Raw genomic sequence first — 17,638 nt, forward strand, 5'->3', positions numbered from 1 at the left:
CATAAAACGAAAAGAAGAAGAAGAAGAATACCTGGAAGTAAACAGTACACTTCAAGCTGATCGATTTGAAACATGCTGACTCAGATATTAGAAAATGTTTAACCTCACATCTGCTTATCCGTAGCGTAACAGTCACGCTAGCACATTACTGAAACCACTGTTTAGACATACAGCGACAAACTTCAGTGTCACGCAGCAGCTGGTCGTGTCTACATGCACATCACTCAGCACGCGCTTGTCACTGTCATATTCACCTGCAGCGCTTTTTAAAGACTGAAAGGACATGAACAACGAAAATTTCATCCTGAGCGAAAAATTGGTCTCGTCCTCATATGTGCGACAGGGTCTGCAGGCTCGTCGTGGTCACGAACAGCTCATCAGAGTCCTTTTACAGCAGGTAATCACTCTATGATTGACAACTGCTGACTGTCCATGTGCTGGTTTGACAGAAAGAAAGAGACATGGGTCAATGCCATGAGGCTCTTTTTTGTCTGGACCATTATATAACATACATTTTATAACATTTAAAATGCGTTCTATGTTGAGCACATTTTTAATTTCTGAATTAAAATTATATTAATTTGATACGCTGTGATGTGCAACAAAAACTACTCTGCTTAATATATATATATATATATATATATATAAATATATATATATATAAATATATATATATATATATATATATATATATATAAACTTGTCTGCGAAATCAGTCATGTGATGCAAAAAAAAAAAAAAAAAAAAACGAGCCTTGCTGACCCTCTTGAGTCTTGACTGTTAAACCATTTTGAAAAAGAGCATACATATACAAAGAGTACTTATTACGGATATATACGGCTATATATAAGTGCAAACTGAATGTAATGTTTTAGGACACTTAATTGCATGATAGTTGCAATTAAATGAAAATGAGTTTAAATTTATATTAAATACAGTTAGCTGAATTTAATAGTGTTTTATTGACTTAAGTAGAACTTAAGTACATCTTTATTTTCATAATTATATTTATAGTTGCACGTTTGTTTTAAAGTCTCCATGAAATAAAAATTTCAGTTCTTATTTTTTCACTGAATGTTGCAGTGTTTATTATAAATGATTTAACATTTCATAATTATTATTATTTTTATTTATGTGCACTCGTAATCTTTAATCAAAAACATAAATCTCCTCTCCCCCTCCAAACGACGTCTGTTCTCTTCATGACTTGTGTCTTGGTGGAGAGTGGGACTAAATACCCTCCACAACTGGCCTTTAGTTAAAGAGTTAGTTCACCCAAAAATGAAAATGATGTCATTAATGACTCACCCTCATGTCGTTCCAAGCCCGTAAGACCTCCGTTCATCTTCGGAACACAGTTTAAGACATTTTAGATTTAGTCCGAGAGCTTTCTGTCCCTCTATTGAAAATGTATGTACGATATACTGTCCATGTCCAGAAAGGTAATACAGACATCATCAAAGTAGTCCATGTGACATCACTGGGTTAGTTAGAATTTTTTGAAGCATCGAAAAAAAAACCCGGAAGAGAATACAATGCTGAATAAAGTCGTAGTTTTTGTTATTTTTGGACCAAAATGTATTTTTGATGCTTCAAAAAATTCTAACTAACCCACTGATGTCACATGGACTACTTTGATGATGTCTGTATTACCTTTCTGGACATGGACAGTATATCATACATACATTTTCAATGGAGGGACAGAAAGCTCTTGGACTAAATCTAAAATATCTTGAACTGTGTTCCGAAGATGAACGGAGGTCTTACGGGCTTGGAACGACATGAGGGTGAGTCATTAATGACCTAATTTTTTGGGTGAACTAACCCTTTAACAACACCCAACTTTCTACGACCCAATCAAAACCCGTGGACGAAATTAAGCCCCGCTCTTCGTTTTTTTCTTGTTCCAGAAGCCGTTTCACTTGGATATACGTCACAATAGGGAAGAAAAGAATCGCAACTTCCGTTTCATGCCGACTTTAAACTATATTTTCAAAAGATTTTTTATCATGGTGGACACATAAATGGGTGCTTGTGACTATCAGGTTTCTCTTTCCTTGTAGGGCAAATGTCCAGAGGAGGGATGGAGTGAAAGCACCATAGAGCTCTTTCTAAATGAGCTGGCCGTCATGGACAGCAACAACTTTTTAGGGAACTGTGGTGTGGGAGAGAGAGAGGGCAGAGTCGCCTCCAGCCTGGTGGCCAGGAGACATTACAGGTTAGACACATTTAAGATATTCATGTGAATTCATTAGTTTATGGGTGTAAGTAACAATATATCATGTCACAAGATATCACAATACAAAAATGCAACAATATGCATCATGTATAGTTATCACAGGTGTAATTAAGCATCAAATATGGTAAACCCAGAGGGTCACACATTTGCACTTGCTATTTCTATTCTGGTGTCGCCATTTCAGTGTACATGGGGAAAAAGTAGGCCTACCGAGTCAAACCTACCAAAGTCCTGATTTCACACCAAATTTAGGATTTTTATGAACAGTACCTTTTGTAATTTGTTTATCATATGTCTTAAAAGTAATAATTAAAAAACGTAACATTTTAAAGGAACCGTATGTAAGAAATGTATTTCAATTAATCATAAAATGGCCCTGATATGTCACTAGACATTAAGAAATCATGTTCATTTCAAATACTTAATATCACTGACAACAGTAGTACGGCCAGGATATTGTCATTTAAAAGTGAAGTTGCAGCCTTCAACTGATGTTGATGTTGGCCTGATGCTCCACCCTCCACCTATCTACTAATCACGAAATCAGTAGTGTTTCGGCATCCGGGTTGCCAGCTCTGCTCTAGTTACCACAGCTGCAGCTACAAACGTGTCGGATAAAAAATCTCTAACGTTACGAAACCTAAAAGACCTCGTTATGAATCCGAAATACGTTGTGACAAAAGTCCGAAAAAAAACTTACTGTGTAGGACTCGTCACTTGCCATTGGAAGCTCCTTGTAGCAGTCTACGTTCCTGCTGGATCCTGCAGCCTAACTGGCAACCTCGAGTCAGGGGGGAGGGGGTGGGGATACACCGCTCTACAGTAATTTGAAAGTGATTGCAGTACCAGTTTTGGCCACAATCTTACATACGGTTCCTTTAAAACAGGGGTGCCCAACCCTGCTCCTGCCGATCGACTGTCCTGCACAGTTCAGCTCCAACCCTAATCAAACACACCTGCCTTTAATTTTCATGTGATCCTGAAGACCTTAATTGGTTGCTTCAGGTGTGTTTGATTAGGGTTGGAGATAAACTTTGCAGGACAGTCGATCGGCAGGAGCAGGGTTGGGCACCCCTGCTTTAAAACCTACATAGGTTTGTAGCACATTTGCATAATGCCAGCATATGGTCTTCATTGGCTGCCTGCAAACAGCATCTATTTTGCCCCGCCCTCAAACACTGTAGTTGTAGCTGAGACTGGAAGAGTTTGGTTCGTGTTGTTAAACATGAAGATGCTGTTTTCTGTGCTGCAAAAGCAAATCCACTTTGCATACACTTTGCATGATGAAGACTCGGGGTTGAATTGATAGAGTAAAACCAACGCCATTGTTACTGTTCATATCACTGCATCAAGTGCTGAGGAAGCCTCCATAGCTGAAATTCAGATATAGTAATGAACGTTTGGTTTCCGACACTCGCTGTAAGCGGTAGACCAATCTCAACAGACTGGGTCATCTGACCAATCCGGGGTGTGTTTCCCAAAAGCATCATTAGCCAACTATGGTCGCAAGTTCCATTGAATTCTATTGGTAACGATGTAACTCTCGCGCGACCATAGTTGGCTGTGGGAAATGCAACCCAGAGTAGAGTAGACCAATCATAACAGACTGGGCCATCTGACCAATCAGAGCAAAATAGGCTCTCGGAAAGGAGGGGTTTAGAGAGACCATATCCTTGATCAACCAATTCAGACTTCTTTTGAAACCAATTCACTTCTTTTCTGTGAGAAAAGAAGTGATGCTGCAATGTTTCTTATGAGAAAATTAAATGTCCCGTATTATGCCCCTTTTCACAACATGTAAAATAAGTCTCTGATGTCCCCAGAGTGTGTATGTGAAGTTTCAGCTCAAAATACCCAACAGATCATTTTTTACAGCATGTTTAAATTGTCATTTTTGGGGGCTCAGAAAAACGCGCTGTTTTAGTGTGTGCCCTTTAAATGCAAATACGCTGCTGCTGGACGACACAGGGGGCGGAGCTTCATGAGCTCGCGCTCAGTCTCTCAGGACAATTTCATCTCACGGAATGATGATAATATCAGAAACTCTCAGTAACGGTGTTCATTTCGAGTCGGACAATAATGCCTACAGAGTCAGAGTGCTGTATAGAGATGGAACAGGTATAGTTTAGTAGTTTAATTACGGTTATTATAACGTATTTGTCATCTGCTTGTATGTATCCATTATTTATTAATAGCCTACAAGTCTGCTGTTTTGGACCAGGTCCGAATGATGATCAAACATATACTGATGAGTTTAATAAAGTTTATTGTACATCACACAAAAGATGAAGCGTCAGTTTTACTTCAGAAAATCACCGTAAGAGCTGAGTAAACACAGTAAGTTATAAGAAGTGTGCAAGTACATAAACGAATTTCGGTAGAGTTGAGGGAGCATTCCTGTGGGCGGAGGTTAGTCAAAAAACGGTTCTAGTGACGTCATTAAAGAAGGAAGTAGAGGGATGTAGTCCAAACGGGCCGTTCGATGTAGGCGACTTCTGTTAAATAAAATATCTCGCTTGGCATTGAACTTTGAGCTTTACAATTTTACAGATATTATTTATGCTCTAACAGCAACATTACACACTAACTAAAGTTTGAAACATGGGATCACGAAGAACGGGACCTTTAAAGTGTTTTTTTAACTTGGATGCATGTAAACCTATTGTAGGAGGCATCCAAAACAAAACTAGGAACCTTTAAAATAGCATAATATGGGCAATTTATTAAAATATATATTTTGGAAAAACAAAAATGAATTTACTATAAGGCTTTGGTGTTTTTCCCCTCAGACTGATCCATGGAATTGGCCGATCGGGTGACATTGCTGCTGTTCAGCCTAAGGCTGCTGGTTCCAGCCTCTTGAATAAAATCACTAATTCAGTAGTTCTGGATGTGCTGAAGTTTACAGGTACTTTCTGTGATGTTTTATTATTGAACAACATGCTTGGTAATGGGACACATCACTAAGCAGAACAAACAAGCAAACAGCAAGCCTTCGTTTATAATCCAGTGTTTTTGTGCATTTTTGTAACTGTTTTCACAGGTGTTAGGAGTGTGTCCTCGTGCTTTGTGGTCCCCATGGCGACAGGAATGAGTCTCACGTTGTGTTTCCTCACCCTGAGACACAGGAGGCCAGGAGCGCGATACATCCTCTGGCCTCGCATTGACCAGAAGTCCTGTTTCAAATCCATGGTGACTGCTGGTAAGATTCCCTGAGGGCCAGTTTTCAATACAGCCCACCACAGAGAACACCTGTGTTATCTACAGTATATACTATTGTAGGTTATATTGAATTAGCTTTTATATTTATTTTTTCAGATTTCATTTTAATTTTAGTTTCAGTGTCATTTTTGTTATTTTAAAAATATATATTTCTAGGTAACACTTGATTTTACAGTGTTCTTGTTACATGTCTTACATGTAGTTACTATAGTAATAACTATAAAATATAGCTGCAAGCAGCAATTACCGGGGCCAAGCAGAATAAGACGACAAGACATGCCGACAAGTCTGAAAGTGTCAGACCAACTGCAACAATGAGCAATTAAAGACATTTAAAGAGGATTTTAGACGAAATGGCTGAAAAATCATATAAAAAGTCATTTAAAATATGATTTAATGGATTATCACTTTCGACCAATAGGTGGCGCAGTTACAAAAGTGATGTGATGTGGTCAGAGTGAAGTGACAATGTCACATACAAAGTTTGGTGTCAATATGTCAAGGCATTGCAGAGATAAAGCCTGAATAGTGCTTTTAGCATCATGCCTCAACTTTGCTGCTACGCTATACGAAAATGGTTTCGTCTATCGACACGAAATCCATAACTTTTAGTCGGCACAGTCTGGAGATGATACGATTCGATTTTGGTGAAAATCGGACAAACGGTCTAGGAGGAGTTCGAAAAAGTAGGTTTTGAATGAAAATCAAGATGGCGGACAGGAAGTTTGGCCAAATAAGGAAAACTTGGTATCTATGTTCTCGGCTTGACCCAAGGAATCTATTAAGACCCGTGGCATTTCAATAGCCAGATTTATTCAAAAGTTATTAGCCTTTTTGGAAATTTTGTTATAACTTTTGACCACTAGGTGGCGCTGTCTTGAAATATTTTGGTTGCCTTCAGGGGATGGTGCTGATGACACAATCTGAGTTTCGTAATATTACACCAATGCATTTGTTTAGTATAGCATTTTATTTCACAAAACTGTATTGAAGTCAATGGGAATTTCATATTTTGTTCAATTATAGCGCCACCAAGAGGCTCAGTCCCACAATTTTTTTTACGTGTCCTCAGAGTGAGCCCATACATATGTGTGTCAATTTTGGTGAAAATATCTCAATTCGCTTCGGAGTTATAGACATTTATATGAAAAAACACGAAAAAAATGACTGACACATGACTTTGATTGGAAATTAGTACCCCTAAACATCAATATTTTCGCATTTGGGCATTGGTGTATAGCTATCGACCTATGTTTCCAAACTTCTGACGGTGGTTTCGTCTCGATCGGACTAGCGGTTTCAAAGATATAGCCAAATGTTTTTTAAGCGCTAAATCACAACGCTACACAGACCGTAAGGCGAAACCTAGCATGTTTGGTATCGTAGGACTCGGCAACGATTCAGGAGTCTAAAAAGATGAGTTTCGTGAAAATAAGTCGACCACACCCAAAGTTATAAGCATTTGAAAAAAAAAATTCACCACTAGGTGGCGCTGTTTCGAAACTTCTCAGGCTCATTCAGGGCATTGTGCTGATGACCCATACCACATTTCGTAACAATCCGTTCATGCGTTCATAAAATACAGAATTTTAGCACAAAATTCAAAATGGCCGACAGCCAAAATGACCGATATGGTCAAATTGGATATCAGTCGACTCGGCATGTTGCCCTGAATCTAACGAGACCAATTGTATGATTTTTGGACAAACTGTTCAGAAGTTATAAGCAAAAATAGCCATTTTTCATATCTCCGGACCAGTAGGTGGCGCTGCGCCGAAACACAGCATGTAGCCTCAGGTCATGCTTGTGAGTACAAGTACCAAGTTTGGTCTGAATACGATAAACCGTTGCGGAGATACGGCCTTACGACTGTTTTTGCTAGCGCTACGTAAAATGTATTTGTGCGTTTATTGAAAACGGTTTGACGAATCCATTTGAATTCCATAACTTTTTGTCAGCACTACCTGAAGATGATCTGGTTCAATTTTCGTGCAAATCGGACAAACCGTCTAGGACGAGTTCGAAAAAGTAGCTTTTTTTGAAAATTCAAGATGGCGGCCATATTTTTATGACGGCAAATGACGTCATAGGGTGCAATCGAATCGCCATGAGCTCAGGAATCAGAGGAAAAAAGAATTTCGCTGATTGGCCTTACGGTTCAAAAGTTATTAGCAAAATAAAAGTGAAATTTTGGACAGGTGGTGGCGCTAGAGGGAATGACTTAGAAACACCAAAATTGGTGTATTTAATGTTGAGACGGTCCTCTATCAGAATGTCAAACCAAAACAACTTTCCCGCAATCGGTTCTATGGGCTGCCATAGACTCCCATGGCGGAAGAATAATAATAATAATAATAATAATAATAAATATAGCTGCAAGCAGCAATTACCGGGGCCAAGCAGAATAAGACGACAAGACATGCCAACATGTCTGAAAGTGTCAGACCAACTGCAACAATGAGCAATTAAAGACATTTAAAGAGGATTTTAGGCGAAATGGCTGAAAAATCATGTAAAAAGTGATTCAAAATATGATTTAATGGATTGTTACTTTTGACCAAAAGGTGGCGCTGTTACGAAATTGATGTGGTGTGGTCAGAGTAAGGAGACAGTGACACATACAAAGTTTTGTGTCAATATGTCGAGGCATTGCAGATATAAAGCCTGAATAGTCATTTTGGCATCATGCCTCAACTTTGCTGCTGTGCTATACGAAAACGGTTTCATCAATCGACACGAAATCCATAACTTTTTGTCGGCACAGTCTGGAGATGATACGATTCGATTTTGGTGAAAATCGGACAAACGGTCTAGGAGGAGTTCGAAAAAGTAGGTTTTGAATGAAAATCAAGATGGCGGACAGGAAGTTTGGCCAAATAAGGAAAACTTGGTATCTATGTTCTCGGCTTGACCCAAGGAATCTATTAAGACCCGTGCCATTTCAATAGCCAGATTTATTCAAAAGTTATTAGCCTTTTTGGAAATGTTGTTATAACTTTTGACCACTAGGTGGCGCTGTCTTGAAATATTTTGGTTGCCTTCAGGGGATGGTGCTGATGACACAATCTGAGTTTCGTAATATTACACCAATGCATTTGTTTAGTATAGCATTTTATTTCACAAAACTGTATTGAAGTCAATGGGAATTTCATATTTTGTTCAATTATAGCGCCACCAAGAGGCTCAGTCCCACAATTTTTTTTACGTGTCCTCAGAGTGAGCCCATACATATGTGTGTCAATTTTGGTGAAAATATCTCAATTCGCTTCGGAGTTATAGACATTTATATGAAAAAACACGAAAAAAATGACTGACACATGACTTTGATTGGAAATTAGTACCCCTAAACATCAATATTGTCGCATTTGGGCATTGGCGTATAGCTATCGACCTATGTTTCCAAACTTCTGACGGTGGTTTCGTCTCGATCGGACTAGCGGTTTCAAAGATATAGCCAAATGTTTTTTAAGCGCTAAATCACAACGCTACACAAACCGTAATGCAAAACCTAGCATGTTTGGTATCGTAGGACTCGGCAACGATTCAGGAGTCTAAAAAGATGAGTTTCGTGAAAATAAGTCGACCACACCCAAAGTTATAAGCATTTGAAAAAAAAAATTCACCACTAGGTGGCGCTGTTTCGAAACTTCTCAGGCTCATTCAGGGCATCGTGCTGATGACCCATACCACGTTTCGTAACAATCCGTTCATGCGTTCATAAAATACAGAATTTTAGCACAAAATTCAAAATGGCCGACAGCCAAAATGACCGATATGGCAAAATTGGATATCAGTCGACTCGGCATGTTGCCCTGAATCTAACGAGACAAATTTTATGATTTTTGGACAAACTGTTCAGAAGTTATAAGCAAAAATAGCCATTTTTCATATCTCCGGACCAGTAGGTGGCGCTGCGCCGAAACGCAGCATGTAGCCTCAGGTCATGCTTGTGAGTACATGTACCAAGTTTGGTCTGAATACGATAAACCGTTGCGGAGATACGGCCTTACGACTGTTTTTGCTAGCGCTACGTAAAATGTATTTGTGCGTTTATTGAAAACGGTTTGACGAATCCATTTGAATTCCATAACTTTTTGTCAGCACTACCTGAAGATGATCTGGTTCAATTTTCGTGCAAATCGGACAAACCGTCTAGGACGAGTTCGAAAAAGTAGCTTTTTTTGAAAATTCAAGATGGCGGCCATATTTTTATGACGGAAAATGACGTCATAGGGTGCAATCGAATCGCCATGAGCTCAGGAATCAGAGGAAAAAAGAATTTCGCTGATTGGCCTTACGGTTCAAAAGTTAATAGCAAAATAAAAGTGAAAATTTGGACAGGTGGTGGCGCTAGAGGGAATGACTTAGAAACACCAAAATTGGTGTATTTAATGTTGAGACGGTCCTCTATCAGAATGTCAAACCAAAACAACTTTCCCGCAATCGGTTCTATGGGCTGCCATAGACTCCCATGGCGGAAGAATAATAATAATAATAATAATAATAAATATAGCTGCAAGCAGCAATTACCGGGGCCAAGCAGAATAAGACGACAAGACATGCCAACATGTCTGAAAGTGTCAGACCAACTGCGGCAATGAGCAATTAAAGACATTAAAGAGGATTTTAGGCAAAATGGCTGAAAAATCATAGAAACAGTAAATAAAAATATGATTTAATGGATTATCACTTTCGACCAATAGGTGGCGCAGTTACAAAACTGATGTGATGTGGTCAGAGTGAAGTGACAATGACACATACAAAGTTTGGTGTCAATATGTCAAGGCATTGCAGAGATAAAGCCTGAATAATGCTTTTAGCATCATGCCTCAACTTTGCTGCTGCGCTATACGAAAACGGTTTCGTCAATCGACACGAAATCCATAACTTTTAGTCGGCACAGTCTGGAGATGATATGATTCGATTTTGGTGAAAATCGGACAAACGGTGTGGGAGGAGTTCGAAAAAGTAGATTGTGAATGAAAATAGCATTTTATTTCACAAAACTGTATTGAAGTCAATGGGAATTTCATGTTTTGTTCTGTTATAGCGCCACCAAGAGGCTCAGTCCCACAATTTTTTTTACGTGTCCTCAGAGTGAGCCCATGCATATGTGTGTCAGTTTTGGTGAAAATATCTCAATTCGCTTTAGAGTTATAGACATTTATATGAAAAAACACGTAAAAAATGACTGACACATGACTTTGATTGAATTTTACTACCCCTAAACATCAATATTTTCGCATTTGGGCATTGGCGTATAGCTATCGACCTATGTTTCCAAACTTCTGACGATGGTTTCGTCTCGATCGGACAAACGGTTTCGAAGATATAGCCTAATGTTTTTTAAGCGCTAAATCACAACGCTACACAAACCGTAAGGCGAAACCTAGCATGTTTGGTATTGTAGGACTCGGCAAGGTTTCAGGAGACTAATTAGACTAGTCTCGTGAAAATAAGTCGACCACACCCAAAGTTATAAGCGTTTGAAAAAAAAAATTCACCACTAGGTGGCGCTGTTTCGAAACTTCTCAGGCTCATTCAGGGCATTGTGCTGATGATCCATACCACGTTTCGTAACAATCCGTTCATGCGTTCATAAAATACAGAATTTTAGCACAAAATTCAAAATGGCCGACAGCCAAAATGACCGATATGGTAAAATTGGATATCAGTCGACTCGGCATGTTGCCCTGAATCTAACGAGACCAATTTTATGATTTTTGGACAAATTGTTCAGAAGTTATAAGCAAAAATAGCCATTTTTCATATCTCCGGACCAGTAGGTGGCGCTGCGCCGAAACGCAGCATGTAGCCTCAGGTCATGCTTGTGAGTACATGTACCAAGTTTGGTCTGAATAAGATAAACCGTTGCGGAGATACAGCCTTACGACTGTTTTTGCAAGCGCTACGTAAAATTTGTTCGAGCGTTTATCGAAAACGGTTTGACGAATCAACAAGATTTTAATAACTTTTTGTCACCCCTGCCTGAAGATGATCCGATTCAATTTTCGTGCAAATCGGACAAACCGTCTAGGACGAGTTCGAAAAAGTACCTTTTTAGGAAAATTCAAAATGGCGGCCATGTTTTTATGACGGAAAATGACGATATAGGGTGCAATCGAATCGTCATGAGCTCAGGAATCAGAGGAAAAAAGGATTTCGCTGATTGGCCTTACGGTTCAAAAGTTATTAGCAAAGTAAAAGTGAAACTTTGGACAGGTGGTGGCGCTAGAGGGAATGACTTAGACACACCAAAATTGGTGTACTTAATGTTGGGACTGTCCTCTATCAGAATGTCAAACCAAAACAACTTTCCCGCAATCGGTTCTATGGGCTGCCATAGACTCCCATGGCGGAAGAAGAAGAATAATAATAATAAGAACGGGAACAGATACAATAGGTGCCTCCGCACCTTCGGTGCTTGGCCCCTAATAATAATAATAATAAGAAACGGAACAGATACAATAGGTGCCTCCGCACCTTCGGTGCTTGGCCCCTAATAAATATAGCTGCAAGCAGCAATTACCGGGGCCAAGCAGAATAAGACGACAAGACATGCCAACATGTCTGAAAGTGTCAGACCAACTGCAACAATGAGCAATTAAAGACATTTAAAGAGGATTTTAGGCGAAATGGCTGAAAAATCATGTAAAAAGTGATTCAAAATATGATTTAATGGATTGTCACTTTTGACCAAAAGGTGGCGCTGTTACGAAATTGATGTGGTGTGGTCAGAGTAAGGAGACAGTGACACATACAAAGTTGTGTGTCAATATGTCGAGGCATTGCAGATATAAAGCCTGAATAGTCATTTTGGCATCATGCCTCAACTTTGCTGCTGTGCTATACAAAAACGGTTTCATCAATCGACACGAAATCCATAACTTTTTGTCGGCACAGTCTGGAGATGATACGATTCGATTTTGGTGAAAATCGGACAAACGGTCTAGGAGGAGTTAGAAAAAGTAGGTTTTGAATGAAAATCAAGATGGCGGACAGGAAGTTTGGCCAAATAAGGAAAACTTGGTATCTATGTTCTCGGCTTGACCCAAGGAATCTATTAAGACCCGTGGCATTTCAATAGCCAGATTTATTCAAAAGTTATTAGCCTTTTTGGAAATTTTGTTATAACTTTTGACCACTAGGTGGCGCTGTCTTGAAATATTTTGGTTGCCTTCAGGGGATGGTGCTGATGACACAATCTGAGTTTCGTAATATTACACCAATGCATTTGTTTAGTATAGCATTTTATTTCACAAAACTGTATTGAAGTCAATGGGAATTTCATATTTTGTTCAATTATAGCGCCACCAAGAGGCTCAGTCCCACAATTTTTTTTACGTGTCCTCAGAGTGAGCCCATACATATGTGTGTCAATTTTGGTGAAAATATCTCAATTCGCTTCGGAGTTATAGACATTTATATGAAAAAACACGAAAAAAATGACTGACACATGACTTTGATTGGAAATTAGTACCCCTAAACATCAATATTTTCGCATTTGGGCATTGGCGTATAGCTATCGACCTATGTTTCCAAACTTCTGACGGTGGTTTCGTCTCGATCGGACTAGCGGTTTCAAAGATATAGCCAAATGTTTTTTAAGCGCTAAATCACAACGCTACACAAACCGTAAGGCGAAACCTAGCATGTTTGGTATCGTAGGACTCGGCAACGATTCAGGAGTCTAAAAAGATGAGTTTCGTGAAAATAAGTCGACCACACCCAAAGTTATAAGCATTTGAAAAAAAAAATTCACCACTAGGTGGCGCTGTTTCGAAACTTCTCAGGCTCATTCAGGGCATTGTGCTGATGACCCATACCACATTTCGTAACAATCCGTTCATGCGTTCATAAAATACAGAATTTTAGCACAAAATTCAAAATGGCCGACAGCCAAAATGACCGATATGGTCAAATTGGATATCAGTCGACTCGGCATGTTGCCCTGAATCTAACGAGACCAATTGTATGATTTTTGGACAAACTGTTCAGAAGTTATAAGCAAAAATAGCCATTTTTCATATCTCCGGACCAGTAGGTGGCGCTGCGCCGAAACACAGCATGTAGCCTCAGGTCATGCTTGTGAGTACAAGTACCAAGTTTGGTCTGAATACGATAAACCGTTGCGGAGATACGGCCTTACGACTGTTTTTGCTAGCGCTACGTAAAATGTATTTGTGCGTTTATTGAAAACGGTTTGACGAATCCATTTGAATTCCATAACTTTTTGTCAGCACTACCTGAAGATGATCTGGTTCAATTTTCGTGCAAATCGGACAAACCGTCTAGGACGAGTTCGAAAAAGTAGCTTTTTTTGAAAATTCAAGATGGCGGCCATATTTTTATGACGGCAAATGACGTCATAGGGTGCAATCGAATCGCCATGAGCTCAGGAATCAGAGGAAAAAAGAATTTCGCTGATTGGCCTTACGGTTCAAAAGTTATTAGCAAAATAAAAGTGAAACTTTGGACAGGTGGTGGCGCTAGAGGGAATGACTTAGAAACACCAAAATTGGTGTATTTAATGTTGAGACGGTCCTCTATCAGAATGTCAAACCAAAACAACTTTCCCGCAATCGGTTCTATGGGCTGCCATAGACTCCCATGGCGGAAGAATAATAATAATAATAATAATAATAATAAATATAGCTGCAAGCAGCAATTACCGGGGCCAAGCAGAATAAGACGACAAGACATGCCAACATGTCTGAAAGTGTCAGACCAACTGCAACAATGAGCAATTAAAGACATTTAAAGAGGATTTTAGGCGAAATGGCTGAAAAATCATGTAAAAAGTGATTCAAAATATGATTTAATGGATTGTCACTTTTGACCAAAAGGTGGCGCTGTTACGAAATTGATGTGGTGTGGTCAGAGTAAGGAGACAGTGACACATACAAAGTTTTGTGTCAATATGTCGAGGCATTGCAGATATAAAGCCTGAATAGTCATTTTGGCATCATGCCTCAACTTTGCTGCTGTGCTATACGAAAACGGTTTCATCAATCGACACGAAATCCATAACTTTTTGTCGGCACAGTCTGGAGATGATACGATTCGATTTTGGTGAAAATCGGACAAACGGTCTAGGAGGAGTTCGAAAAAGTAGGTTTTGAATGAAAATCAAGATGGCGGACAGGAAGTTTGGCCAAATAAGGAAAACTTGGTATCTATGTTCTCGGCTTGACCCAAGGAATCTATTAAGACCAGTGGCATTTCAATAGCCAGATGTATTCAAAAGTTATTAGCCTTTTTGGAAATTTTGTTATAACTTTTGACCACTAGGTGGCGCTGTCTTGAAATATTTTGGTTGCCTTCAGGGGATGGTGCTGATGACACAATCTGAGTTTCGTAATATTACACCAATGCATTTGTTTAGTATAGCATTTTATTTCACAAAACTGTATTGAAGTCAATGGGAATTTCATATTTTGTTCAATTATAGCGCCACCAAGAGGCTCAGTCCCACAATTTTTTTTACGTGTCCTCAGAGTGAGCCCATACATATGTGTGTCAATTTTGGTGAAAATATCTCAATTCGCTTCGGAGTTATAGACATTTATATGAAAAAACACGAAAAAAATGACTGACACATGACTTTGATTGGAAATTAGTACCCCTAAACATCAATATTTTCGCATTTGGGCATTGGCGTATAGCTATCGACCTATGTTTCCAAACTTCTGACGGTGGTTTCGTCTCGATCGGACTAGCGGTTTCAAAGATATAGCCAAATGTTTTTTAAGCACTAAATCACAACGCTACACAAACCGTAAGGCGAAACCTAGCATGTTTGGTATCGTAGGACTCGGCAACGATTCAGGAGTCTACAAAGATGAGTTTCGTGAAAATAAGTCGACCACACCCAAAGTTATAAGCATTTGAAAAAAAAAATTCACCACTAGGTGGCGCTGTTTCGAAACTTCTCAGGCTCATTCAGGGCATCGTGCTGATGACCCATACCACGTTTCGTAACAATCCGTTCATGCGTTCATAAAATACAGAATTTTAGCACAAAATTCAAAATGGCCGACAGCCAAAATGACCGATATGGCAAAATTGGATATCAGTCGACTCGGCATGTTGCCCTGAATCTAACGAGACCAATTGTATGATTTTTGGACAAACTGTTCAGAAGTTATAAGCAAAAATAGCCATTTTTCATATCTCCGGACCAGTAGGTGGCGCTGCGCCGAAACACAGCATGTAGCCTCAGGTCATGCTTGTGAGTACAAGTACCAAGTTTGGTCTGAATACGATAAACCGTTGCGGAGATACGGCCTTACGACTGTTTTTGCTAGCGCTACGTAAAATGTATTCGTGCGTTTATCGAAAACGGTTTGACGAATCCATTTGAATTCCATAACTTTTTGTCAGCACTACCTGAAGATGATCTGGTTCAATTTTCGTGCAAATCGGACAAACCGTCTAGGACGAGTTCGAAAAAGTAGCTTTTTTTGAAAATTCAAGATGGTGGCCATATTTTTATGACGGCAAATGACGTCATAGGGTGCAATCGAATCGCCATGAGCTCAGGAATCAGAGGAAAAAAGAATTTCGCTGATTGGCCTTACGGTTCAAATGTTATTAGCAAAATAAAAGTGAAACTTTGGACAGGTGGTGGCGCTAGAGGGAATGACTTAGAAACACCAAAATTGGTGTATTTAATGTTGAGACGGTCCTCTATCAGAATGTCAAACCAAAACAACTTTCCCGCAATCGGTTCTATGGGCTGCCATAGACTCCCATGGCGGAAGAAGAAGAAGAAGAAGAATAATAAATATAGCTGCAAGCAGCAATTACCGGGGCCAAGCAGAATAAGACGACAAGACATGCCAACATGTCTGAAAGTGTCAGACCAACTGCAACAATGAGCAATTAAAGACATTTAAAGAGGATTTTAGGCGAAATGGCTGAAAAATCATGTAAAAAGTGATTCAAAATATGATTTAATGGATTGTCACTTTTGACCAAAAGGTGGCGCTGTTACGAAATTGATGTGGTGTGGTCAGAGTAAGGAGACAGTGACACATACAAAGTTTTGTGTCAATATGTCGAGGCATTGCAGATATAAAGCCTGAATAGTCATTTTGGCATCATGCCTCAACTTTGCTGCTGTGCTATACGAAAACGGTTTCATCAATCGACACGAAATCCATAACTTTTTGTCGGCACAGTCTGGAGATGATACGATTCGATTTTGGTGAAAATCGGACAAACGGTCTAGGAGGAGTTCGAAAAAGTAGGTTTTGAATGAAAATCAAGATGGCGGACAGGAAGTTTGGCCAAATAAGGAAAACTTGGTATCTATGTTCTCGGCTTGACCCAAGGAATCTATTAAGACCAGTGGCATTTCAATAGCCAGATGTATTCAAAAGTTATTAGCCTTTTTGGAAATTTTATTATAACTTTTGACCACTAGGTGGCGCTGTCTTGAAATATTTTGGTTGCCTTCAGGGGATGGTGCTGATGACACAATCTGAGTTTCGTAATATTACACCAATGCATTTGTTTAGTATAGCATTTTATTTCACAAAACTGTATTGAAGTCAATGGGAATTTCATATTTTGTTCAATTATAGCGCCACCAAGAGGCTCAGTCCCACAATTTTTTTTACGTGTCCTCAGAGTGAGCCCATACATATGTGTGTCAATTTTGGTGAAAATATCTCAATTCGCTTCGGAGTTATAGACATTTATATGAAAAAACACGAAAAAAATGACTGACACATGACTTTGATTGGAAATTAGTACCCCTAAACATCAATATTTTCGCATTTGGGCATTGGCGTATAGCTATCGACCTATGTTTCCAAACTTCTGACGGTGGTTTCGTCTCGATCGGACTAGCGGTTTCAAAGATATAGCCAAATGTTTTTTAAGCGCTAAATCACAACGCTACACAAACCGTAAGGCAAAACCTAGCATGTTTGGTATCGTAGGACTCGGCAACGATTCAGGAGTCTACAAAGATGAGTTTCGTGAAAATAAGTCGACCACACCCAAAGTTATAAGCATTTGAAAAAAAAAATTCACCACTAGGTGGCGCTGTTTCGAAACTTCTCAGGCTCATTCAGGGCATCGTGCTGATGACCCATACCACGTTTCGTAACAATCCGTTCATGCGTTCATAAAATACAGAATTTTAGCACAAAATTCAAAATGGCCGAC

At 39.3% G+C, this 17,638-nt stretch overlaps 1 protein-coding gene across 1 annotated transcript in view; it reads left to right on the forward strand.

Moving 5' to 3' along the window:
* Positions 1-17,638, forward strand: part of sepsecs (Sep (O-phosphoserine) tRNA:Sec (selenocysteine) tRNA synthase) — a 39,368-nt gene continuing 21,730 nt past the window's right edge. Inside the window, exons 1-4 of the mRNA XM_084108153.1 lie at positions 1-397; positions 2,064-2,218; positions 5,029-5,147; positions 5,283-5,441. Of these exons, the coding sequence (XP_083964279.1) occupies positions 284-397; positions 2,064-2,218; positions 5,029-5,147; positions 5,283-5,441 (547 nt within the window). The 5' untranslated portion in view covers positions 1-283. The remainder of the gene's footprint in view (positions 398-2,063; positions 2,219-5,028; positions 5,148-5,282; positions 5,442-17,638) is intronic.

This window comes from Abramis brama (assembly GCF_963993115.1).
Source record: "Abramis brama genome assembly, chromosome: 3".
NCBI classification, from domain to species: domain Eukaryota; kingdom Metazoa; phylum Chordata; class Actinopteri; order Cypriniformes; family Leuciscidae; genus Abramis; species Abramis brama.